Source organism: Protopterus annectens, chromosome 11.part0 (genome assembly GCF_019279795.1).
Source record: "Protopterus annectens isolate FY-2018-M chromosome 11.part0, PAN1.0, whole genome shotgun sequence".
Taxonomy (NCBI): Eukaryota; Metazoa; Chordata; order Ceratodontiformes; family Protopteridae; genus Protopterus; species Protopterus annectens.
Window position 1 is genome coordinate 685,588,502 of NC_056745.1, and position 26,542 is coordinate 685,615,043.

Genomic DNA, 26,542 nt, shown 5'->3' on the forward strand with positions numbered 1-26,542 from the left:
TATTAGATAAGTTATAAGCACACTTCAAAAGAATATTTAAGTCACTTCAGACATGCAAGCATTTAGTGCATTCAGAGAAGATTTTTCCTAAGAGGGAGCAGTAGCTATAATGTTCCTAAGAATTCTAAATAATTTTGGCAAAAGTATACACCTTCTCCAAATACATTAAATGCTTTCCTATCCTAGCCAGATAGGGAGGGATTACCATTTACCCAAGGAAATCACAGTCAGCTCAGCTCTGGAATTAAAGAATAAAAAAAACTAAAACCGAGAAACTTTATACTGTCTCTATGCCTTTTCAGCTGCAGCAGGCTGCCGCTTCCCACTTTCCTGTGCATCCCACTACAAAACCTCAGAAAAAGAAAAAAATAAGAATTCTTAACTTTTACCAGTAAAAACAAAACGATAAGAGGAGTAAGAGCATAGGCTAAGTTCAATAAATTAACCCTGCCTAAAGTAAATGAGACAAACAGTTTTTAACATAAATCTCCATAGAAGCAATGATTTCTGACAAGAAATTAACCTTGTATTGAAGGCATCCCAGTTTGGTTAGGCAGAGAGGTGCTCGCCCTCCTTCCTCTGAGGCAGACAAAAGTGGTTTTCCCATGCTTGCTATGGACACTTCAATAGCCACAGAGGCTATGTCAGATGTGTGGTTCATGGTGTCCGAAGGGACTACAGCAGAGGAAACCAAAGATGAGTGGTCTGAGGAACTAAACATGCACAGAGCACTGTTATCCATCTATGGCTAAGGCAAATTTATAGCCTGTTGAAGTAGCAACGGTTGCTTGGAAATTTTCTTTTTTCTGTGTCTGGAGGAAGAACCAAGGAACCAGTAATTCATTCCATGGTAAAGACAAAAAAGAAGCCCAAGTCTGAATAACACTGACAGAAGTAGTCAGTAAAAACTGAAGCATCAAAAAATAGTGTTCACACAGTAAAACACAATGAGAAGCACATCATGCATTTACCCAACCTCAAAATACAAATAAAAAAATTTTCTTCATAAAAAAGTAAATTCAAGTTCACTTTTTAAAAGTTTAACACCAAGATAAAAAAGCAGAACCACATTCTGAATTAAAGGTTGCAAGACAGTCCAAAACAGAACTCCTAGCATAAAACACACTTTTACAAAAAAAGTAATGCTTTTGTCATAAAACAAATTGAAACATTTTTTTTTCCTCCAAAGAAAACTTACCTGCCTAGAAATGGAGGAACTCTACCATCCACAGATTTTTGATAGTCTGTAAGAATGAGTACTCTTTAGCAGGAACATTGTAAAAGGTTTGGTGTCCAAGCCATTGATTTTCAACAGCTCTGCTCAAGCTATCAGTCTGGGTATGTGGAAGGTAAGCCCTGGAAGCCGATCAGCTGTTATATCCTATGCAGGATATAACCCATATAGTGAAGGCTACTGCAGCAGTGATCAAATGAACATTGTCCTTGTCCAGCTATGCTCCTTCATGATTACAACCATCATCAAATACAATGCCCTCTTTGGAAGGTACCTATCCAGTACCCAAAGATTCCCCACAAAAATGTTTTAAGCCACTTATGCGGTCCCCAACAACTTAAAATCATTCTCTCTCTTTACAGTCTCACATGTGATCTTGAAAAATGACATTTGCTTAACATTTTGCTAAAAAAAGACCCTATGCTTTTTATTCTTTTCCACCTTCACAGAGAAGCAGTCTTGCAAACACTCAATCCAAATACCTAAACTCAGACTGTAAGATTACCACTACCTGCTGCTGTGACGTTTCTTACCAAATGCCTTCATATTTGATTCCCCTTGCACATCAAAGTATCGTCCAGGACTACCTTCAAAGCAAGCCTTGAATATCGGATGGGTAACTGCAAATGTATGCTTAGTATTAGTGTACATCTTTCCAGGGGGAACTAGTCCACTGTTGCTACAAAGGTACTGCAACTTCTTGATGGCTCTCCATCTGTAAGCTTAGTATTAACATATGAACCTAAGCCAGTGATGGCAGTCCTCAGTGATGTGTGGGCGAAAACATATATGCTAAAAAGGAGTGGGGGGGTGGATATAGTAGGTCCCTGTGGTGATAGGAGTACTTCAAGTCAGTCACCAAGGAAAGATGTTTGCACCACATACAGAAAATTCTTGCTGCTCACAACGATGCCAACTTCACTGTAGGCTCTTTAGGCAGGGGACTAGCAGAGATGAAAAAGGAAACCCACAAAGGTGGGAATTAAAAGACCCTTGGGCTGTTTTTGTTGGTATTCAAAATCAGGTTGGGTCAGCCTTTTGTAATCAACTGGGCTGACAGTCAACAAATGGCAATGACCAAACAAACTCACATTCCTGCTTAAATGACTGCTTTCCCCTGGATAGCTCACACCTTTTCCCATGCCACGGTCACTGGCAGGGAATGAATGAGGCCAAGACTAACTGGAAGGCAGCTAACAATTAAGGAGGTAAAATGAACCTGGAAGAAGGGTGAAATGCTGGAAGTGCAGGAAAAAACAGACACCGTGGTCCTGTAAAGTGCTGCATCAACAATTCATTAGTCATGTCAGGTATTCAAAGATGGATATGAGAAATATACCTGCAAGAAGGGCACTCCATATTACCAAATAAAAATAACAGTGCCATGAAGACAAGAACAACAGGTAGGCAGATATGAATAATGCCTAATCATCTCTCTGTTATGCTCTCCAAGGCAGAGCCTGAAATAATACAATAGGATCTGTGTTTTACCCCAGGTTAAAAATTAATATAAATGAATACCAGTGCACTTATTAATAAGGAAGAAAACAAAATCCATTATAAATATGAAGACTGGCATAGCTTGCCTCCTACCTTTAAAACTGCCTTAGCTAACACCTTTCTGCTACCTAAATTATTCTATGGCTTCTCTACTCTCGGCAATCTAATTAAATCAGTACAGAGCAAACCTGAATCTGCATACTACAAAAATTGCTAAAATTGTTGCATTAACAGTTACCGATTTGCAGATATGCAACAAACTGGAACTATTTCGCAGATAAAACATATCTTAATTATCATATTTTCATCACAAACTCATTTTGACAATTGCCCTGCTCTAAATGATATACTTCATTGGTGCAACCCAATCATAACCTGGAGATCCTCTTCTAAAGATCTTCGAGCTGTGCCTAAAATCTTTTCAACAGTAGTTTAAAAAGCACCATCTTTATTTCTATCACACAGCTGGAACTCCTTACTACACAATATAAAACACTGACTTTAAAATTTTCAAGAACTCCATCAAGGCCACAGTCAATGCACCTAGAAGCTGCTTCACACAAGGCATGACATGAATATTTCTCCTACACTTAATCTACCCTCCTTACCGGTTTCATATAAAATTGGGCTCTTTCAATCTCACTTAATTCAATCCATTTCTTACTTTAATAGCCAAGATCTACCAGTCAGACCTAAGAGATCACTTTTGCAATCTAATATTTACGATGACTTGCATACACTACTGGCTGCATTTGTTTTTCGGATGTTATACTTTGATATTGCTGCTATCCATACATTTTACTCTGACGAGTGTAGATATGCTAATTTTTTAAAATATTATGTGCACCATCTAAGGATGATGCACGTGAGGCAACTTTCAATCACCACTACAATGCCTTCATGCACTTTTTTGTATTTTTTTTCTTCCCAGGTCCCCTCTGCAAATGGCTCTTGGCTTAGTAGGGTTAATCCAGTAAACAAAATGTAACTAAATGATAAATCATACTTGCTCACTTAAAGTTGCATTTTATATTGGAGAAGACATAACAGGTACACAGATAATACAACTGGCCATCAACCTGAATGTAAAATCTCTAGGGTACATTTCAATAGAGAGCACCCAACTCTCTTCAGAGGATCTACTCCGATATTTTCATTCCACTTAGTGGTAACCAGACTTGCTGTTCTGCAGTACAGACCCATGAAGACAGAATTCTGATTGGATGCCACAGTATGTGCGACAGTCTCTCTTTACCCCAGGCATGTAATCAAGGAGCCTCAATCCTCACCACTGACACCAGTGAGAGACTGTCACTAAAAACAGGAGTGGATTTACACAGTATTTTAAGATGCAGCTCTCTGCATCAAGCACGATTTTCCCCAAGAGCACACAGGGAACATGTTCCAGACCTGGGACTGAACTCTCTGTCTTTCCAAATCCAAAACAAGACTCACTTTGGAGCACTATGTCCCAGTTCCAAGTAGCTGACACACCCAAACCTGGGAATTTAATTTTCACACACAGACACACACACATACACTCTCCTGGGAAAGGTTAGTACAGATTTACTATCTGTACCCTTTCTGCCCAGACTATAAGGTAACTATGCTGCCACCAGTCAACCACTCTCAGGCTCTTACAAGTGTATCCAATTATGCGGAGTAAAATCAACACCAACATAAATGGTAGTGTGTAACCAAAGCAGCCAGGCTTTTTGGAGTGGCCAAGGCATCACTAAAATAAGCATAAGTACTCTCAAGACATTAAAAGTACTCTCTAAAAGACCATCCACAATGAAAGGTATAAAATATTTAATGATAATAAAGTAGAACACACGAGAATACTAAATATCTAAATTCAATCACAGGAGAAATAAAAATAACACAGTTGGACAGATTCAAACAGAGGTAGAAAATCTATACTTAACTAATCTTACTGTATTTCCTGACTGAGAATAACTGTTCCCTAGCTAACTTAATGCAGCAAGGCAAGATTAGATGCCAAGATGCTTACTTCCACAAGGCAAAGTGATGAGTTTCAAACTAAATCTAAACTGAAATGAAGTGAACTCTACTAACCCAACTAAACTGACTGCGATAATTGTCACAGGTCTTTATATCAGGTTCCAAAAAAAAACAAAATAAGCTGCTGCGAGAGTTCCATCCTCTCAGTGCTGGTTATAGAATTACATTTGGCCACCTGACTCTGGTAAAATACACATTCAGAGCTTTGCTAAGATCCATTGCAGCACCTGAAAATTACAGAACAATTTCAAAAACTTCCATTCCTCCTTTCCAATATTCTCTATCCAAACATATACATTTAATCAGTTAAAATAACACCGTTGATACATTTTTAACATAAGCATCTGTGCAAGTCAGTATGACAGCCAAATGACACAATTATTTACAAAACTCCAGCTAACTATGCTGGCATATGTTACACATGCACTGCCCTATTCTCCCTGGCACAGATAGAAGTACCTCACATTGTCACAACATGCAAATACAATAGCCAGTTACTAAAAGGGATATCTAGCATGAACATACCTGAAGTCAGGGATTCCACTAGCAGTGCTGATTCCTGCTCCAGCCATTACAACAATATTATGGCAATAGTTACGCTGTATGAGAGCTGCAATGTCAGCTAAGTTAACAATTCGGTTTCGACTGAAGACTGCTTTGCGACCTAAAGGTTCTTTCACTGCTGGGACTGGAGTAGTCTTTGGTGAATATCCTTTCCTGAAAAGGAACATTTTTTTTAATCAAGCATGCTATAAAATTCATAATGTTCAAAGTCAAATGCACCCATTTTTTATTACACACTTATCAAATACAAATGAAAATGTTTCCAGTGCTATAGCACCATCATCTCAAAGACCTGACCACTGTTATTTTTCAGGGACACCTCTGCATAGCTAATGATTATAGCGCACACAAGTGGAACATCACCCTGTGTCTGCTCTAGATTACAAAAATGCATCCTCTGTCAAGTACCCAGGTGGCAACATAAGAGAGATTAGAGAGAAATGAGGTATATCCATTTGCGACATGCAATATCTCCTCAATTCAGGGGAATCATCTATTTCTTCCCATAAAATACCACATTCATCCTGACAGTGGTCTGATTAAGAAAAAAATCCTCTGCTGGAGGATAAGGATTTAAATTTTCTTCACAATCAGACAGCTGAGCTTGGAAATTTCAAGAGAGAAAAAAATCCTCTCTCTGTGAAAAATCAGAGTTATAACACCCTGTTTCCCCAGGAATAACTTTAGAGGAGATGCCCACGTGTAAATATTTTGTGTATCAGGATTCATTGGCTGAAATGCCTATCAAGCCTAAAGAAGAAACTCATTGTTTAACAGTAATAACTTGCTTGTTTTTATTTTTTTCTCAATAGGAGTCCCTGCAGAAGACTGACTAAGGGACTGCTGCCTAATACAATAGTCTCTTGGCTTGATAACGCAGAGAAGAATCTCTTGGACTGTCTGCCAGAACTAAAGAGGTTTCTCCCATGCCTGTATTGTACACTGGAACAGCCAGAGGATGTGCCTGACCCCCAGTTCATGCTGGCCAAAGGGACCACAACAGAGAAAGCTGGAGAGATGAGTGAGTGGTGAGGAACAACCAATGGCCACTGCAGGTTCACCAACTATTGGCAGAAGTGTAGGCTGAATCCACAATAATGACATGAACTTCTTAGTGATTTTTTCTTTAAAAAGTACTGTGGGAGAAAAGCCAGACAGAATGGGCTGAGTATCCACATTGTAACTGGGGAAGAAAAAAACAAAAGTAATAAGTGTAGCTGGAACACATTGCAAGGTAAACTGTCCCTAAATGTTCACAAGCAGCAGAGTTATACTCACTTTCCCAATTCTTGTAAATTAGAAGTAAACAAAAAGTAGAACATAATTCCCATGTCAGTATTCTTCAAATATACAATCACACACATGCACACACAAATAAATATGGTAGGTAGGTTACCAGGAAGTAAGCATGAATACTACACCACTTCTTTCGGCTGCTCCCGTGTCAGGGGTCGCCACAGCAGATCAACCGTTTCCATTTCTTCCTGTACTCTGCATCTTGCTCTGTCACACCAACCACCTGCATGTCCTCTCTCACCACATCCATGAACCTTATCTTAGGCCTTCCTCTTTTCCTGTTACATGATAGCTTCATCCTTAGCATCTTTTTCCCAACATACTCTGCCATCCTTCCTCAGCACATGTCCAAACCAACGTAATCTTGCCTCTCTGGCTTTGTCTCCAAACCTTCCAACCTGGGCTGACCTCTAATATACTTATTCCTAATCCTGTCCATCCTCATCACACCCAGTGCAAATCTTAACATCTTCAACTCTGCCACGTCAAGCTCTGACTCCTGCCTTTTTGTCAGTGCCACTGTCTCCAACCCATATAACATAGCTGGTCTCACTACACTGTTGTAGACCTTCCCTTTCACTCTTACTGGTACTCGTCTGTCACAAATCACTCCTGACACTCTTCTCCACCCACTCCATCCTGCCTGTACTCTCTTCTTCATGTCTCTTCCACACTCACCATTACTCTGAAGTGTTGATCCCAAGTATTTAAACTCATTCACCTTCACCACCTCTACTCCCATGCATCCTCATGATTCCTCTATCCTCCCTCTCATTCACACACACATTCTGTCTTAGTCCTGCTGACCTTCATTCCTCTTCTCTCTAGAGCATATCTCCACCTCTCCAGGGTCTGCTCCACCTGTTCCCTACTCTCACTACAGATCACAATGTCATCTGCAAACATCATAGTCCACGGGGACTCCTGTCTGATCTCGTCTGTCAACCTGTCCATCACCATTACAAATAAGAAAGGGCTCAGAGCTGAACCTTGATGTAATCCCACCTCCACCTTAAATGCATCAGTCACTCCCACTGCAGACCTCACCGCTGTCACACTACCCTTGCACATATCCTGTACCACTCTTACATACTTCTCTGACACTCCCAACTTCCTCATACAATACCACAACTCCTCTCTAGGCATCCTGTCATATGCTTTCTCTAAATCCACAAAGTCACAATGCAACTCCTGACATTATCTGTACTTCTCCATCAACACTCTCAAAGCAAACATCGCATCTGTAGTGCTCTTTCCTGGCATGAAACCATACTGCTGATCACTAATCATCACCTCCCTTCTTAACCTAGCTTCCACAACTCTTTCCCATAACTTCATGCTGTGACTGATCAATTTAATCCTTCTGTAGTTACTACAGCTCTGCACATCACCCTTATTCTTAAAAATCGGTACCAAAACACTTTCTCCAGTCCTCAGGCATCCTCTCACTTTCCAAGATTTCATTAAACAATCTAGTTAAAAACTCCACTGCCATTTCACCTAAACACCTCCATGCTTCCACAGGTATGTCATCTGGAACAACAGCCTTTCCGTTCTTCATCCTCTTCATAGCTATCCTTATTTCCTCCTTGCTAATCCACTGCACTTCAAGATTCACTATCTGCACATCATTCAACCTTCTCTCCCTCTCACTCTCTTCATTCATCAGCCCCCTCCATGTACTCTTTTCATCTGCTCAACACACTCTCCTCGCTTGTGAGTACGTTTCCCTCATTATCCTTTATCACCCTTACCTGCTGCACATCTTTACTAGCTCGGTCCCTCTGTCTAGCCAATCGGTACAGGTCCTTTTCTCCCTTCCTTAGTGTCCAACCTTTTATACAACTTGCCATACGCCTTATCCTTAGCCTTCGCCACCTCTCTCTTTGCCATGCACCTCATCTCCTTATACTAGTCTACTTTCTTCATCTCTCTGACAATCCCACTTCTTCACCAGATTCTTTCTCTGTATACTCTCCTGTACTTCTTCATTCCACCACCAGGTCTCCTTGTCCTCCTTCCTCTTTCCAGATGTCACACCAAGCACCTTTCTAGCCATCTCTCTTACTAGCTCTGCTGTAGTTACCCAGCTATTCAGTAACTCTTCACTGCCACCCAGTGCCTGTCTTAACTCTTCCCTGAGCATCACCTCACAATTACCATTTTTCAATTTCCACCATTTGATCCTTGGTGCTGCCCTCACACTCATCCTCCTCTTCTTGATCACCAATGTCATCCTACAAACCACCATCCTATGCTGCCTAACTACACTTTCCCCTGCCACCACTTTACAGTCTCCAATCTCCTTCAGACTGGCCCTTCTACACAAGATATAATCCACCTGTGTGCATCTTCCTCCACTCTTGTATGTCACCCTATGCTCCTCCCTCTTGTTAAAATACGTATTCAACACAGCCATGTCCATCCTTTTCACAAAATCCACTACCATCTGACGTTCTGCATTCCTTTGCTTAACACCATACCTACCCATCACTTCCTCATCCCTTCTGTTCCCTTCACCAACATGTCCATTGAAATCTGCTCCAATCACCAGTCTTTCACCCTTGGGTACAGTCATCACCACTTCATCCAACTCACTCAAAATTTTTCTTTCTCCTCCATTGCACACCCAACGTGTGGAGCATATGCACTAACAACATTCATCATTACACCATCAATTTCCAGCTTCATAAACATCACTCTAGCTGATACTCTTTCCACCTCCAAAACACTCAGCATACTGTTCCTTCAGGATAATGCCTACGCCATTTCTCCTCCCAGCCACACCATGATAAAATAACTTGAACCCGCCTCCGATACACCTAGCCTTGCTCCCCTTCCATCTGGTCTCTAGCACACACAATATACCAACCTTCCTTCGGGCCATCATATCAGCTAGCTCTCTCCCTATACCAGTCATACTGCCAACATTCAAAGTTCCAACCCTCACTATCACAGTTCTAGCCTCTACCTGCCTTCGGCCATGCCTTCCGCCTCTTCTCCTCCTTTGGCCAACAGTAGCCCAGTTTCCGCCAGCACCCTGTTGGCCAACAGTACTGGTGGCGGAGGTTGTTAACCCGGGCTTCGACCGATCCGGTATGTATATGTGTACTTTTGTCTGCATGTATGATTTGGCAAAATTTTACACCGGATGCCCTACCTGACGCAACCCTCCTCATTTATCCGGGCTTGGGACTGGCCCAAAGAAATGCACTGGCTTGTGCATCCCCAGTGGCTGGGTTAAGCATAAATACTACATTAACAATTAAAATCCCCTGAATTTCTCTGTAAACTCTTCTGTCTCACAAAATTCAAAGTTTACTCAAGCAGTACATATTTTTTTATAAAATTAGCCCTAAACACATTAACAAACAATACTAGTTAAAACGAATGGACCATGTCAGGAAACTTTCAATACTGCAAAAAAAAAAAAACTAGGTTTATTTAAAGGGAAGTACCACTGTTCTCAAAATAAATTAAATTTTAATTTTCTTAAAAGGAATAATTTATGAGAGGAAGGGTTCCCCAATGGGGACTTATGTGAGTAACAAAGCTCTTAGACTGCTGTTCCCATGAAGCCTGAGAGATGTTTCTTCAAAGGAAGGCAAGAAATTACTGAAGAAAGCTTCACTGTGACTAAGTTTCTCACCTTGGGATTAGCCAATTAGCATCTGGAGTGGAAATGAGCAGGAAACAACCCATATAGCCTAAGAGCTACTGCAACAGTGGCAGTGATGAACATCTTGTGATACAACTGCTATGGAATTAATTTCTACTTTTTTGGTTGTTATTGCTTCAACTTCAATTACGTTCTCATTACTAGTTCTCAGATGCAATATACTGCATTTTGAAATAAATATAAGCACCTATATTTTTGGACCATTCTTTAAGTCTTTCCATATCATTGTTTCTACACATTTTTGTTGCTCTTTGTTACATGTTGTCATTAGCAATTCATTTTTTTGTCCCCAACCACTTTCCACGGATATTTGCCTGGGTCTTCAAGTAGCCCATTCTCTCCTACCTCTAAGCTATTACTCCTCTAAGATGCAAGAACGTGGGGGCAGGCACCATATACTTTGCAGTGTTTGGGATTTCCAAGAAGTATGGTTGGTGAATCCGTAACTAGGTAAAGTTAAGTATGATATCAAGGCATCAGTACCCCTGAAGCCAAGTTCATCATATATATACCCCCACCACAGTAGGCTGACAGCATCTAGGCAAGCCTCAACAGGGGCATGTCTCAACTGCCAGCAAAAACCCTTGAACCCATCACCTGAGACAGGAGTGCTGCCAAAGGCCAACATTCTCAATCCCTGCTGCTCCAGCTCCTCCATCGCCCAAGCCACAACTTGAACTCAGGACAACTGTGTAGCACTCATGGCTCAGATCCCCCCACCCCAGGCCATGGAACTGGGGATGCTGTACACCATTTTTGTAATAGCAATGAAAACAGATCAACTCCAGTACTTTCTGTGGTAACCCCTTAGTAACCACCTTTCATTTGAACATATTCCATTTACTATAAGCTTTCAACCTGTGCCTTTTAGTTTACATGATGTTTTACATATTATACCAAACTATGACCAACTCAAAGCCTGCCTAATTTGTTCCCCAAGCTTCCCTCTCACCATGTCAAATGCCTTACCTACCACTTTGGTTACCCTAGAGAACTCAGATTATTTTCAATTTTTTCACCCACTGCCCATTGATCATCAGCCTGTTCGCAGTGATGGAGAATCATTGTGGTGACAGGTAACCAGGAGGAGTAATCATTCACACAGACATCAGTGGTATAATGAAGATTCTTTCTTTAAGCCCTACCATTCTCTCTAAAATTCATCCCTCTGTTCCACGAAGCCAAGCAAAGAACCCAGATTGGACTGCCAGTTATGACTTTCTAGTGTGAATTCATTCTGCCTTAGGTCCAGTGTCTTCAAAATATCCATTAATGTAAAACTTCCACAGTTATCGTTGGTCTCTTGCTAAAAAACTGAAGACAGAACAGGTAGGTTAGAGTGCAGACTCAGTCCTGTTCCTATAATTTTGAAAAAGGAACATGTACAGTCTTCAGGAATCTTATTTTTCACCTGCCCAGCAATCCTGGACAACTTCTATTAGTAGACATCAGCACAAGCTGATACTCTCTTCTTCCCACCATAAATGAAACTCAGCTCAAACTTTTCAAATACCACCCATACTACCCCAAATGCCATTTGCACTGTACTTCATTTGTGAGAGTACAGATTCCTCTTAGAAAGACAGCAAACATTATTGATTTTGGTTAGTTTTTGCTCTTAACTTATTAACACCTATGTGGCAAGAATGTTACATCTCTTGCAGCTTACACATATCTTGCCTACCAGACTATTTTCTGAAAAATAAACTGATCTAAATGTTTGTGAACAATAACAGCTACTAAAATTGTACAACTAGCAAAGTTTTTTACAGTGATAATAGTCAGTGCATTTCATATACTTTTCCATAAATATTGTAATATATTATAATGCACCAATATTTTTCTGAACTTTGACAAATGTTCATATCTTGAAAACTGTAGCCTACACAAATTGTTAGAACATTTTTATTAACCAGACATAAGTTTTCACATGACAAGAAATTCCTCTGTAAGTGCATGTTTGAGTTATTTACAGAAATATGTAAACATATGTTTATCTGTATAATTAGCATTACAAATACTGGAGATCTCAAGATGTGCAGCTTACAGTGCAGTTTTCAACATCTGACAGTTTGTAGGTCTCTTGGTTTCTAAATTACATATGGAAATATTAACTAGCAGTATTTTCAGTATAGTGTGATATAAACTAGCATTTTCAGTTATAATCTCCCAGATTGGTGTTTCACATCATACATCTCAAGAAAATGTAGGTCTCAGTTATGAACATAAATATAAAAATATGAATACTAAGTGCCAAAGATAAATTTCTCCACAGCAGGACATCATAGACCCAACAGTTTTAGTATAATTTTGGTAGCTCCTTACCCTTTCTAAAGCTGCCTAGTATTAGCTGCTAAGTCACTTAGTTAAAGAAACAAGACTCAAAAAAATTCTAGACGTCATTAGATAGTATGGATGTGAACTAAAAGTATACAAAAAAGGTGTTTTAGGCTTGAAAGGGTCAATGTCCTTCAAGTCCCAGCAAGGATCACAACTTATCTCCTTACTTCTCAATGTTCGTGAGTGTGAAAGGGCCACCATGCTCTAATTCCTAGTGTGCAAACACTTGGGTTATACGGTTACTGCCAAAGGGAGGTATGTTAAACAACTAAAAGATACCTGTGTGGCCAATGCGTTTGACCTAATGGGTCAAATCATGTTCCCCTCCAAATGTAAGATGGGAAATCATATGTAGTGACCACACAGATGATTATATTAAGGACAGAAGTGCAAATAGGGGAGAAGCACCCTGCATAAAAAATTTCAAACATTTCAATGAATTAATTTTCAATAAAAACAGGACTGACAGAGGGTTTCAACCAGTCACCCTGAAAAATCTGCCAAAAAGCTGCGGACATTTGAAAACTAGTGTCTTTTAACCCATCATCATCATTCCAACTTCACTAATCTGACAGTTAATTACTCTGCACATCCCATGTCCCACCGGCCAAAAACTCAGGTTGTACAATGTGTCCTAGTAAGGCTATCCTTCTACTGTTTCAAAGAAATGTTTGCTTTTCACAACAAATCATAATGCCATCTTAAAACTGGGCATTTTAATAAGAGCTTAAACTTCTGTTAACCCTATTCCTACTACCTCAGGAAATCTGTAGACTGTAAACCTTCAACTGCTCCAGCAAACACCCCCCGCATTTTTAACAGGCTATAGACAGCATAGCACTTTAAACTCTACCCAACACTAACAGCACAAGGAAAAAACTTACATGAATACAAAACATGACTACAATCTATAATTGTAGCCTTACATACTCCTTGAAATCAAAGCACTGGAGTGCAATGATCCACTACAATGATTACTACTCTGCTAAGGCTAGAGAGATTACTGTACTTCTATCCTCCATCAAAACCACTCAAATAACTTAAAACTTTGACCAGAAAGAACTAAGCCTAGTACAAGCATTTCATTGTGCTCCAACCCTAATTGACCTAATAGCTCATTGAGGACATTGCAATCAGAGTGGGTATCAGTCCTGATGGAAAACAGTGCCTCAGCATCCCTCGACAACTTCTTACAAATTACTTAGACAACTACTGGACAATCAACTTCTTTCTCCACATTACAAGGGACCCATGTGGTAGGCTGACCAAATATTAAACATTAACATATGCATCTGGTTTCGCCTCTGAAAGCCGAAGCCAAAGCCAAACCCCACTAGCTGTGATAGCCTAGTAAACACCTATGAACCTAACAACCAGAAGGGCCTTTTTACGCACAGCCATGCATCCCAAATCATTGACAAGTCCTTTGATAAGTGTAAGCATGGGCCTGGGAGATGAACCATTTACAGGTTACCTGTGTCCATTAGAGACATAGGTGCCAAACCAGGGATGAATTTCTGGCTTCCCATCCTACTGTCCAAGTTGCACTTGAATTGGGTTAGGGAGGAACTATGCTTCACATGGATATGGAGCCTATTCCATAGACGGGATAGTCTCTGGGATACATACCTATTTCTCCAGAAGGTTCTATTTATATCACAGGCAAGATTGTAAGTCTTTAGAACGGGTAATTCTGGTGCTGTTTGTTTTGTGGATATGCAGGAGGTCCATTAGAGTGGGGTCTGACAATCTCCTGTATGCCAGGCATAGATCTCCCCTAGGAAGCCTGTAGGAGACAGAATACAGGGATAGGGCCTTGAGGCGGTCTGCATAGGACATTTTACTTTGGCCTGTATTCTTTTATTGAGGAACCTCTGCAGAAGTTCCAGTTGTTGGATATGCCTGGCTAGGTACATACCAAAGGTGGCACTGTACTCAATAGGTCTGATGAATGCTGAATACAGTGGAAGAATGACCTCCTCCTTGGCCTTAAATGCCATACCTTTGTTTATAAGTTGCGCAACAAAGAATGACTTCCTCACCACTGTAAACAAGTGATGATCAAAGTCTAGATTACTATCTGTGTGTATCCCCAAGTCCCTGACTACTGGGTCAGCTCTAAAGGGTGTGCTGTCAATATGACAGTTACCAGGAATGGACAACTTCCCAAAGGATACTATTATGTATTTCTTGGCATTTAGTTTTAGTCCATGGCTCTGACACCAGCTGTCTGTGTCAGCCCCTTCTGGAGAACATTTGAGTAGTGTGAGATTTAACGACAGCTCCTAATTTGCAATCTGTAAATTTAGACAGCCAGAGACCACTGACATTGGCCTTGACCTCTGAGAAATAAATGCCAAAAAGGAGCGGTCCAAGGAATGATCACTGAGGGAACTCCACTTGTGACTGGCCTCTTTGCAGACGTGGACTCCCCAGTTCTAACTTCCTGGGTTCTGTCTGTGAGCCAGTTGGCTATCCACCGGGTGATGCACAGGTTTGTACCGAACCTCTTGAGTTTGCCAACAATGCTTGAGTGAGGTATTGTGTCAAATGCCTTGGCCAGGTCAAGATAGGCAGTATGAACAATTTTGCCGTCATCCATTGCTTTGGTGCCCTTCTCAAAGACGTCCAGGAGGTTAAGTAGGCATGATTTGTCCTTGATGAAACCAAACTGTATTGGGTCCAGTGTCTGGGGGTTTACTATACCCTCTATTGATTACCTCCATGATAATTCTTTCCATGGCTTCACATACAAGTCTAGTGAGACCTATGGGTCTGCAGTTTCCAGGGTCTGTAGATGGCCCACCTTTGTGCAAAGGGATGATTGTTGCCTTTCTCCATTCATGACACATGAAGCCTGTTTGGAGGCTAGTTAAATAGTAATTCTAGAGACCCTGATAGGTCATTTTTCATGCTATTTAGAAGGCATTCTGGGATATTGTCTGGGCCAATTGATGCCGTGTTCTGAGTCTTAGAGCATTAAGGACCTGTTCCCTAGTGATAGCGGGGGTTAAATTTGATGACATTTCCTGAGGGAAGGTTGAGTGGGAGAGATGAGTAAAGTTGGAGCTAAATTTAGTAGCCAGGAGGTTTGCTATATCTTCTGGCGCAGTATAGGTGGCTCCATTTACAACCAGCTCTGCACACAATTGTGTACTGCCTTTGAGGTTGCAGACATAGTTAAAGAAAGCTTTGTGGTTGTGTCCTTGGCCTGGGAGGCCAAACTTACCTCAAATTTGGCTTTGGTAGGCTTTTTGTCCTCTGAGTTGTTTGTTTAGTTTGATGACAGTGCTTTTATCCTGTTGGGTGCTGCACCTACCAGTTTTTGCCATGATTTTCTTCTTCCTGTTATAGAGCTGACTGATTTTGTGATTCCACCAGGGTGGCTTGTTTTTTGAGTTAGTTCTGTACTTCCTCCTGGTGGGTACAGCTGCCTCTATACAGCTATTAACTTGCTTGCACAGGGTTTCTGTGAACAGTTCTGAATAGGCAGAAGTGTTCTCAGGGTTTATGGGGGGCGTGAAATTTTGCCAGGTTCTCAATTAATAGTAGGAGGCTAGCCTTAGAACAGTTCCTAAATACTCCTGGTTTAGCTGGGTGTCCAGGTTTTACTTTTACTTCAAAAGGAGCCCAATTTGTGGTCTGACCTTACCAGGGAAGGCATTACACTAGGGGGTGTGCAGCAGTCTCCCATATTAGTGAGGACCAGATCCAATATGGTTGCACCCCTGGTTGTGTACTGACTTTGTGTTTACAAAATTCAGGAATCTCTGTGCATGTACGTTTGGTGTCATATAGGATTCCCAGTTAATAGTGGGGTAATTAAAGTCACCCGTGAATATGGTATGTGGTTGGATGGTTAGTGTTTCTAATAAGTTTAAATACATGGTATGGGTTTCCTGGGTCATAGAGGGGTAGCTATAGCTTGCAAGGAAGTGGTATTGAATTTTTACCTATGGCGATTTGAACATGGAGCAGCTCAAGTGCATTGCCCCATTTGACCAGCCTTGAAGTATATTTATTTTTGATGGAAATAGAGACACCTTCACCTTTAGTCCCTGTCTGTGAAGTAACTAGTCTAAATGTGTGGAAGGTATTATAACCTTGTAATGTTAATGTTCTCTCTGCAGCTTTAAATCATGTCTAAGTGACAGCGCAGAAGTAAGCATTCTCTAGGGTAAAGAAGGCTTCTAGGGAGTGGAGATTTTTGTTTAGACTCGTATCATTGATCAGTAATACCTTTAGATTTTCTTGGTTTTAATTTGCTATGTCGGCAGTACTTTCAGTTTGGCACTATAGGGGGAGATAATGTTTTAGCTAATATTCGAAAGCCTAGAGGGGAGAGGTGCAGTCCATCCCTGGCAAAGCAGCATGGTCTGCTGACCATCTCCTTTCATGCTGACAAATACTGCACCCCCTTAGAATGACACCAGAATATAAGTCAATTATTAAAGTCAATCATCTTTTGTCATACTGTAGCAACATCCTTGGAGAAGGTAAAATGCTGTTCAATGCTAGGCTCATACCAGTCTGAGACACACATCTCGAGAGCTCTAAGTCATCTCTCTTCATATAGTCTAGGGAGGTATGTCTCAGGTCATTTACTCACACATGGCTATGACCAAGTCATATTGGAAACTGTGGTTCAGTGGCCTAAATGCATGCGCAATATGACGGATTCTAGCCCTTAATAAGTAACTTTCTTCTTACTCAGCCTGGTGAGAGGGACATCAGTGTGTCTCACAATGGAGTCTCCAATGACTAGAATGATGGATTTTGTGGTGGTCTGCCTTATGAGCTTAGAGGTAGAAGCTCCATGAGATGTAGCTCTCTGTGTTGGTGTGGGTGTTATTTTGAAAGAGTGCATTTGGAGCTGCTGAGGGTATTAGGTGTATTTCGTCTACGAGGTCTTAGTGGTTTAGGAAGGTTACATATAAGTGCCTCAGCATATGTGGGTCAATGTCAGCTTTGAATTGTGCATGATGGGTGCAGTGTGTGTACTACTTACAACCTTATTGACATTAAGAGTACTTTTATGTGACAGCTTTGCCTCCAGTGACATTGTGTAAATACATCTCTCACATACCATATCGGTATGTTTGAGAATTAACTGGTTGTCAGTAAACATGAAAAAACAATTAAAATTATAAAAATCCAGACTTGTCTTTTACCACAGAAAAGCACAACTGATCAATAACCTTAAGAAATTTTGTTGGTATGCCATCTCCTGAATGTAAGTGAAGTACACTTGTGTAAGCAAACTTACCATAACAGTAAATGTTTGCATGATCACTGCAGCAGTAGGCTTGGTTATATGGGTTATATTTTGCATAGAACAAAACAGCCAGCTTCCAAAGTTTAGTGGCACCTTCCAAGTTCATAAAGTGTTGTCAGCTTTAGCAGAGCTGTAGAAAAGCAACAGTTTGGATGCCAAACCCTTCAGAACTTTCTTGCTATCAGAGAGGGAGGCTAGAGCCCTGAAAGAGGTCAATGTTAGGTAATTAAAAATGACAGTCCTCACCCTGGTAACACAAACATACAAAAATAAGAGGAATGGAGGGAGACAATGGCTACTGCAGCAGTGATCATTTGAACATCTATTGTTATGGTAAGTTTGCTTTCACAACTGCAATATGCTCATAATTTGATCACTGCTGCAGTAGCTTTACCTATATGGGCAGATTACTACTGCTTATTCTGATGAAGAAGGGAAAGAATGAGGGTCCAGCAGCTCCTGCAGAATGGTTCTAGCAAAGCTTGCTCTAATCCTAGAGAAGGAATCAATAATTTATATTGCTTTGTAAGGGTATGTACAGAAGACCAAGTTACTGCTTCTAGAATATCTCTAGAATCCATCTATTTCCAGAAAGTCGGAGATGAAGCCAAGGCCTTGGCACATTGAGCTGTGGACCTGCCTGAAATTGTCTTGTTGTGGTGGGTATAACAACAATTAATAGCTTGTGACAACCATATGGAAATACTCTGCTTTGACACAGGCTATTTTTCTTACCTTTATAAGAAAAAAAGTTATGTACTTACCATAACGTTCCATCTGTATTGTTCATTTTAATTTATCCTTGATGTATGGCTTCGGTTCCGATATCAGAACAGACTCAGTAGTTACTTCAGCTCGCACTGATCAAAAACTGAGTTTCACTTGTACCCATAATCCCCTTCTCCCAAACACCTCAGATCAAATTTGCAAACTAGAAATAGAGTGATAGCTAAAGAAGCCTCAAGGGAACACATATCTGCTATGCCTTAAAGATTACTACAAGACCTAAGTATATTATCAGCTCAACCAAAAAAAAAAAAACTTCAAAGGCTGTGGGGTTGGGTGGGAGGGGAGTCAAGGATAAATTACATCACAGATGGAATGTTATGGTTAAGTACATAACTTCTTTATCTGATGTTGTCAATTTTCATTTTATCCATAACGTATGGGACAGAGTCCCCAGCTACCTTAGACCTTGGGCGGATTCACAGAAGAATATTACTGAGCACCATTGAACCAAAGGATGTTCTTCCCCTAGAGACCAAAAACAATTTGTAATGAGTATTAAAGGTATGGAGAGAAGCACAAGTAGCTGCTGCACATATATCATCCATTAAAGCTCTAGATTGAGAAACTGCTGAAGTAGCGACAGATCTTGTAGAATGTGCTTTAACTGGCCTGGGTAAGTAATATTCCTTCTGTCATACATAAAGGAAATGCAATTCTTGAGCCATCTGGCTAAATTCACTTTGCTGACTGGTTTATCAGAATTAGTACTTGAAAAAGAGACAAACAATTGGTCAGATTTTCTTTTGTCCTATGAAGGTAAAAACATAATCTAACAAATGCAGACGGTATTCGCCTCTGGAAAATTTGGAAATACTAGCAAATTAATCGTCTGATTAATATTACACTGTGATACCCCTTTCAGCAGGAAGGTGGATTTGTTCATAAGGAGCCTGGGATGACATGATTGATGGAGCTTGATGCTTTGCCAGAGACGATCTTCATCTATCACCCCTGGGATTTCGGCTACTGGCCAAGGGTCTTGCCACTCCCATAGTGCCTTTTTTAGGCAGAGTCTCAAGGACGACATTCCTGACGTAAAAACTCCATCTAAAACAACTTCAAGGTTATGCTGCAAAACGCCAGGAGTCTTAACATGAAACTGGACTTACTGGAAGCAGTCCTCACCTTGGAAGACAGACATTTGTGCAGTCACAGAGACCTGGTTCAAGGCTGTGGAGAGCACCCCAGCCACACTGGGTTACACCTCCTTCCACACGTTCAGACCACAAACAAGGCATGGAAACTAAAGAAGGCAGTATTTCAATATTCATTAAAGATAAATACACCTCCAGATTGGTTAAAAAGTACGATTCCCTGGAGATGCTTCAGGTGCAATTAACTGTTGGTAGGACACCTATTCAAGTCCTTGCCAGCTACAGAACCCCCCTCCATGAATCAGGACACCTACTCTGCCTATTTGGATCTACTACAGTCTATCAAGATACAACCTAACACCATGGTTTTGGGTGACTAACAACACCTCCACTGACTGGGTAAATTACTCGTGCTCAGACTCATTTGCCCAAAGTTCCTTGACTTCGTTAACTCCAATGGCTGACACCCCCACAAGGGGTGCCAACATCCTGGATCTGGTGCTTACCAATATGGGGGACCACTGTAGCACCCCCACTGTGATGTCTTCTCTGGTGAGATCTGACCACAAATCAGTCATTTGAAGTAACTATCGCACTTGACGCCTCTAGCAGCAACTAAACTAAAAAACTTCTGCAAAGCAGATTATAACCTCTTATGAGATGGTATAAATAGCTTGCTTCACTGCACCCCCCTTCAGATGGAATTGCCAAGTATGTGGAGTTCTTCACCAATGCTTTATGCAAACACTTGTATAACTGCATTGACTTGGCCATGCCTGACACGACCAAAACAAGTTCCTCAAGGAAGAGCAAACCTGCCTGGTGGTCAACTGCCATTAACAGTCTTTACAATAAGAAGAAGAAATTGCTGTTTAAGAGTAAGAGAGAGTGAGCCATAAACTGAAAACACTCCCTCCTCAGCTTAAACAAGCAAATAAGATTTCTTGTGAAGTCCTCCAATGCAAACTACGAATCGTGTTCTTCAGTTACATCCATAACCTAAAAGGAAAGGCCAGATTTGTGCCAAACTGGTAGTTAATGATACTACATATACTAAGCCTGTGGAAATAGTGTACTTGTTGGCCAACAGAGTCTATGAAAACTTCAATCCCCTGTCCCTGCCACATGTACCCCATGACATCCCTATCACCTGTCCCCCTACCTTGCATCTCTAAAGAGCAGGTTGCAAATGCCCTCTCTAAGACCAAAAACACAGCATCTATTGGACCTGATAACATCCCAAACTGTGCACTCTCTTCAATCATAGTCTAAGTACCGGCTTCGTCCCAGCTGAATGGAAAATGGCCACCATTATTCTCTTGCGCAAAGGTGGTGTTTCCACTGATCCCAGGAACTATAGACTTATTAGCCTCATCTGGAAGGCCATGGAGCAAGTCATCATGGACCTTATTAACAAAGACACAGGTAATCTCCAAACACCTGACCCTACTCAGTTTGGATTTGTCAAAGGGAGATCATGCCTGTTAAACCTGGTGGACGTCTTTGAGACAGTCACCAAAGCCCTGGATGAGGGGAAATCTATGTATACAGTCCACCTAGACTTAGCCAAGATTTTTGACACTATCCCCCACTCAGGCATCACTGACAAACTCACTCAGCTAGATATCAACCATTATATTGTTAGATGGGTCGCTAACTGGCTCATTGATGGAACACCGTCAAAATAGAGGAATCCACCTCCGACAGTAGACCTGTAACCAGTGCTGTTCCATAGGGATCAGTCCTGGGACCTCTAACGTTTGGAATCTATTTCTCCAAAGTTCAAGCAAAAACAAAAAGGTCTGTGGCTGACAAAGTTTGCCAATGAGTGCAAACTTAGAACAGTCATAGAATCTCCAAATGATGTCAGCATCCTACAACAGGGTCTTACACAAATAAATTATTGGCCTTAAATGCAATGCAAGCAATGTATTATCATCCCTTTCGGTAAGAGCGATGTTCCTGCTAACTACTACATCAACAGCAACACTCAGTGGTTAGACACTTGGGAACACAGGTTGACAGCAATATTACCTCTGATCAATCCACAGAGGTAAGAGCATTCTATAGTGCTCATCTCATTAGCAAGGGCATTGCCTTCAGAAAAAAAAGTTATAACCTTCCTGTACTCTTCCCTCATCAGGACAATAGTTAAGTACAACACCCCTTTTGGTATGTACCTTCCCAAGCATCTACAGCAACGGGAGAAACCACAAAGTTTCCTCACGGGGGAAAATTCAAGGTCTTCAGCATTTGTCCTATGTGGATCGTCTGAAATCACTATCACTTTATTCTGTTATATGCAAACTACTCAGAGGTGATCACTGACTTGCATATATGGCAATCTCTGACCCTGCTTTACTGGAAGTACTGCATATCTGCAAGTCAAATGGTACTCGCTCTAAAGACCTTAACCTGGCATGTGACATTAACAGAACCTACTGGAGGGACAAATTTGTCTCCCAGAGGTTAACACACCTTTGGAACAAACTCCCACTTCATGTGAAACACAGCACCTCATTGCACCTCTTCAAACATAATCTGGAAAATTGGATGGGTAACTGTAAATTCACCCCAGGGGTTCCACCTGTGTCCATCTTGGACACTGGCATTAGGTGCTGATCATGGAAATAAGGGTAGTACTTGGCTAGGCTTGTAAGGGCACTAGGGCGATTAGCCTAGTAACTTCCTATGATGCTTCAACTCTATCCTTATGAAAAATCAGGTAAGGTGGTTTACATGATAATGCCTGAATTTCAGATATTCTTCTGGCAGAGGTCATTGCTACCAAAAACAATGTTTTCCATAATAAATATTTCAGATCACAGTCTGCAGAAAGCTCGAAGGGAGAATGTACAATAGTTTGCAGCACCAGGCTTAGGTCCCGGGGGGGGGGGGGGAGTAGGATCTTTGAATTAATGTTTCAGCAAGTGTCCCTTTTAAGAATGACTTACACAGCCTATGAGAAGCCAATAAAAGTTCTTCCAAACCATCATGGAATTTGAAATTGCTGCTAGCTGTATTCTAATGGTAGATGGAGATGCTCCTGCATTGAAAAGAGAAGCTAAGAATTCTAGATTATTATCAAAAGAAGCGGAAAAGGGATCAATATCCCTTTCACAAGCCCAAACAGTAAATCTTTTTCATTTATTATTGTATAATTTCCATGTGGAAGGTTTATGAGAAGCTAGGAGAATTTGGTGTACTGGGGAAGACTGAAATGTCTGGCCCCTAGTGAAACTGGAGGAACCATGCTGTCAGCTTGAGGTTTAGAAAGTCCGGGTAAACTAGCCCATCTGGGTGGGACAGAAGGTCTGGAGCTGGGTCCAGAGTCCATGGTCACTGAATTAGATAAGGCCAAAGAAAGGGGAATCATCTGTCAAGGCCAAATGGAACAATGAGAATCACTCGGCTCGTCAACCTGACTGCTTTCTGTAAGAACTTTGGGATTAGAGGTATTGGAGGAAACGTATATAGGAGTCCAGAGCACCAAGTGTGGAGAAGAGCATCTCTTGATGACTTTCCTGGAGGGGGAATCAGGGCAAAGTAGTTGCTGCACTTGTTGTTTAGTGGAGAGGTGAATAAGTCATAGCAAGGCTGGTCCCACTTACAGAATATCTTTCCCATCACTTTTGGATTGAGGCACCACTCATGAGGCTGAAGAATACATCTGTTCAGTTTGTCTGCTATCACACTGAAACTCCCCAGAATGTGCACTGCTATCAGAAAGCGGATGGAAGAGCTCGCCCACTGCCAAACTCTGACTGCTTCTTGACAAAAGGGATAAGACTTGGTTCCTTCCCATTTGTTGATGTACCAAACCACTGATATGTCTGTTTGAATCGCAATTGTTCCCACTGGAAGAGCAGATTGAAAGGCTTGCAATGCTAACAGCACCACTCTTAGTTTTAGAACACTGATATGCAAATTGGCCTCTGTAGGGGACCAAGTGCTTTGGACAATCTTGCCCAGAAAATGCTCCCCAACCCTATCTGGGAGAGGCATCCGTGGTCACTATGGCCTTGGACTCGAAGGATGTAGGGGTGACCCAGAAGAATTTCCTTGGAGTGGACCCACCAAGCTAGATCCTTTCTGCAATGATTGGTGATCAGAATCTGATGCAACATGCGTTGATACAGTATTGACCATTGAGAAGCTAGTAGTCATTGTAGAATTCTCATGTGATATCTGCCTGGGGAACTTAAGGTAATTGTAGCTGCCGGGGAACCTAGGGCCTGTAAAACTAGGTGAGCAGGAACTTTCTTGCAGTGTATTATTTTCTGAACCTGGGCTATGATTTTCTGAAGTCTCATTGGGGGAGGGATGCTATGGTTGCATTCATTATTCAGCACTGCTCCTATAAACTCCAAGCTCTAAGTTGGAGATAGTTATCCCTAAGTATGTAAAGGTTTGGAGAACATAGTCCCTTGCTTGTGTGACTTAATTCCTGGTTGGACAGATAATGAGCCAGTTGTCCAAGTATGGAAACACCTGGAATTCCTGCAGTCTCAAGTTAGCTGCTAGGCTGTGGTGAGACCAAAGGGTAGCACCCTGAATTGTTAATGACAGATTCACACCCGAAGTGGAGGAATCTTCTGGAGAGCATGTCCATTTTTATGAGGTAATACACATCCTGAAGATCTATCAAGCACATCCAGCCATCCTTTTCTAGAAAGGGAAGAATGGACTGTACTGTGACCATCCAGAATTTCATTTGTCAAACTGATTTGTTCAACTAGTCTTATATGTAAATCAATGGAAAGAATTATCATGGAGATGATCAATAGAGATATAGTAAACCTCCAAACACTGGACTCAACCCAGTTTGGTTTCATCAAGGGGAGATCATGCCTACTCAACTTGGTGGACTTTTGTGAAGGTCACCAAAGCAATGGATAAGGGCAAAATCATTCACACTGCCTACCTTGACCTGGCCAAGGCATTTAATACAATACCCCACTTAGGCATTGTTGACAAACTCAAGAGGTTAGGTACAAACACGTATGTCAACCAGTGGATAGCCAACTGGCTTCACAGACAGGACCCAAGAAGTTAGAATTGGGGAGTCCACCTATACAAAGAGGCCAGTCACAAGTGGAGTCCCTCAGGGATCAGCCCTTGGACCACTCCTTTTTGCCATTTACTTCTCAAAAGTCAAGGCCAATGTCAGTGGTCTATGGCTGGCTAAATTTGCAGATGATAGCAAATTATGAGCTGTCATTGAATACCACACTGACAAAAATGTTCTCCAGGAGAGGCTGGCACAAACAAACAACTGGTGTCACAGCCATGGACTAAAACTAAATGCCAAGAATAGTATCTTTTGGGAAGTCATCCATCCCTGGTAACTATGATATTGACAACACACCCCTTGGAGCTGACCCAGTAGTCAGGAACTTAGGGACACACACAGATAATAATCTAGCCTTTGACCATCATGTGTCTACAGTGGTGAGGAAATCATTCTATGTTACACAACTTATAAACAAAGGTATGGCATTCCAAGTCCAAGGAAGTCGTTGTTTCACTATATTCAGCATTTGTCAGACCTATCATGGAGTACAATGCCTCCTTTGGTATGTACCTAACCATGCATATCCAACAATCGAGTGTCCACAGAGGTTCCTCACTAAGAGAGCACAAGGCATAAGTATATGTCCTATGCAGACCACCTCAAGGCCCTATCCCTGTATTCTGTCTTCTACAGGCTTCTGAGGGGAGATCTATGCCTGGCATACAGGGCATTAAAATCAGACCCCACTCTGATGGACCTCCTACATATCTACAAAACAAACAGCACCAGAATTACCCGGTCTAAAGACTTAAACCTTGCCTCTGCTATAAATAGGACCTGCTGGAGAGAGAGGTATGTATCTCAGAGACTACTCTGTCTATGGAACAGGCTCCCCATCCATGTGAAGCAGAGTTCCACCCTAACCCAATTTAAGTGGAACTTGGACAATTGGATGGGAGACCGAAAATTCATCCACGGTTTGGCACCTGTGTCTCTAATGGACACAGGTAACCTGTAAATGGTTCATCTCCCTGGCCCATGCTTACACTTATCAAGGGCATCAGAACTTGTTAGAGATTTGGAATGCATGGCTAGGCTTAAAAAAACCTTGTGGTCGTTGACCTAGTAAACACCTATGAACTTATGAACACACAGATCCAAAACTGGTCTCCAGTCCCCTGTCTTTTTGGCACTAAAGAATCTTGAGTAAATTCCGGATCCTCCCTGGTCTGGTGGGACGTCTTGGATGACTTCTGTCTAGCAGTTTTCGAATTTCTAGAACTGCTGGTTCCCCCTGATTGGGTGGAACATTGTGGATTTTTTTGCATACGGGGGAGAAGATGGAAAAAGGGTAAGGTACAACCTCTGGATATGATCTGTTGCACCCAAAAATCTGTTATATTTAGCCAGGCATTTTGGTGAAAGGATAAGCATCCCCGACTGCCTCCAGAGGAAGACAATCATTCAGAAACGCTGAAAGGGCTTACTCAGTAATGAGTCCCTGAAGCCCAGATTTTGCAAACCACCGCTGCTGCATAGGTAGCATCTTCCATTGTGGTTCCCCCCTCTGTCCCTGGGGGAACTGCCTCCACATGTGTCCTGGAAAGGCCCTTGGGATTTTTTGAACCACATCTAAGAAAGGGTCTTACCATCCTTCTCACAACCAGGATAAAACCTCTCTTACTTTTGGGCCAAACAAAGATGATCCATCAAAAGATACACTGACGAATGA

General features: G+C 41.5%; 1 protein-coding gene across 3 annotated transcripts in view; it reads right to left on the reverse strand.

Moving 5' to 3' along the window:
- LOC122815557 (NAD-dependent protein deacetylase sirtuin-3-like) overlaps positions 1-26,542 on the reverse strand; it is a 994,530-nt gene that overhangs the window by 448,633 nt on the left and 519,355 nt on the right. For all 3 annotated transcript variants that reach the window (XM_044088148.1, XM_044088146.1, XM_044088147.1), the window contains one exon: positions 5,285-5,476. In XM_044088148.1, the coding sequence (XP_043944083.1) occupies positions 5,285-5,476 (192 nt within the window). The remainder of the gene's footprint in view (positions 1-5,284; positions 5,477-26,542) is intronic.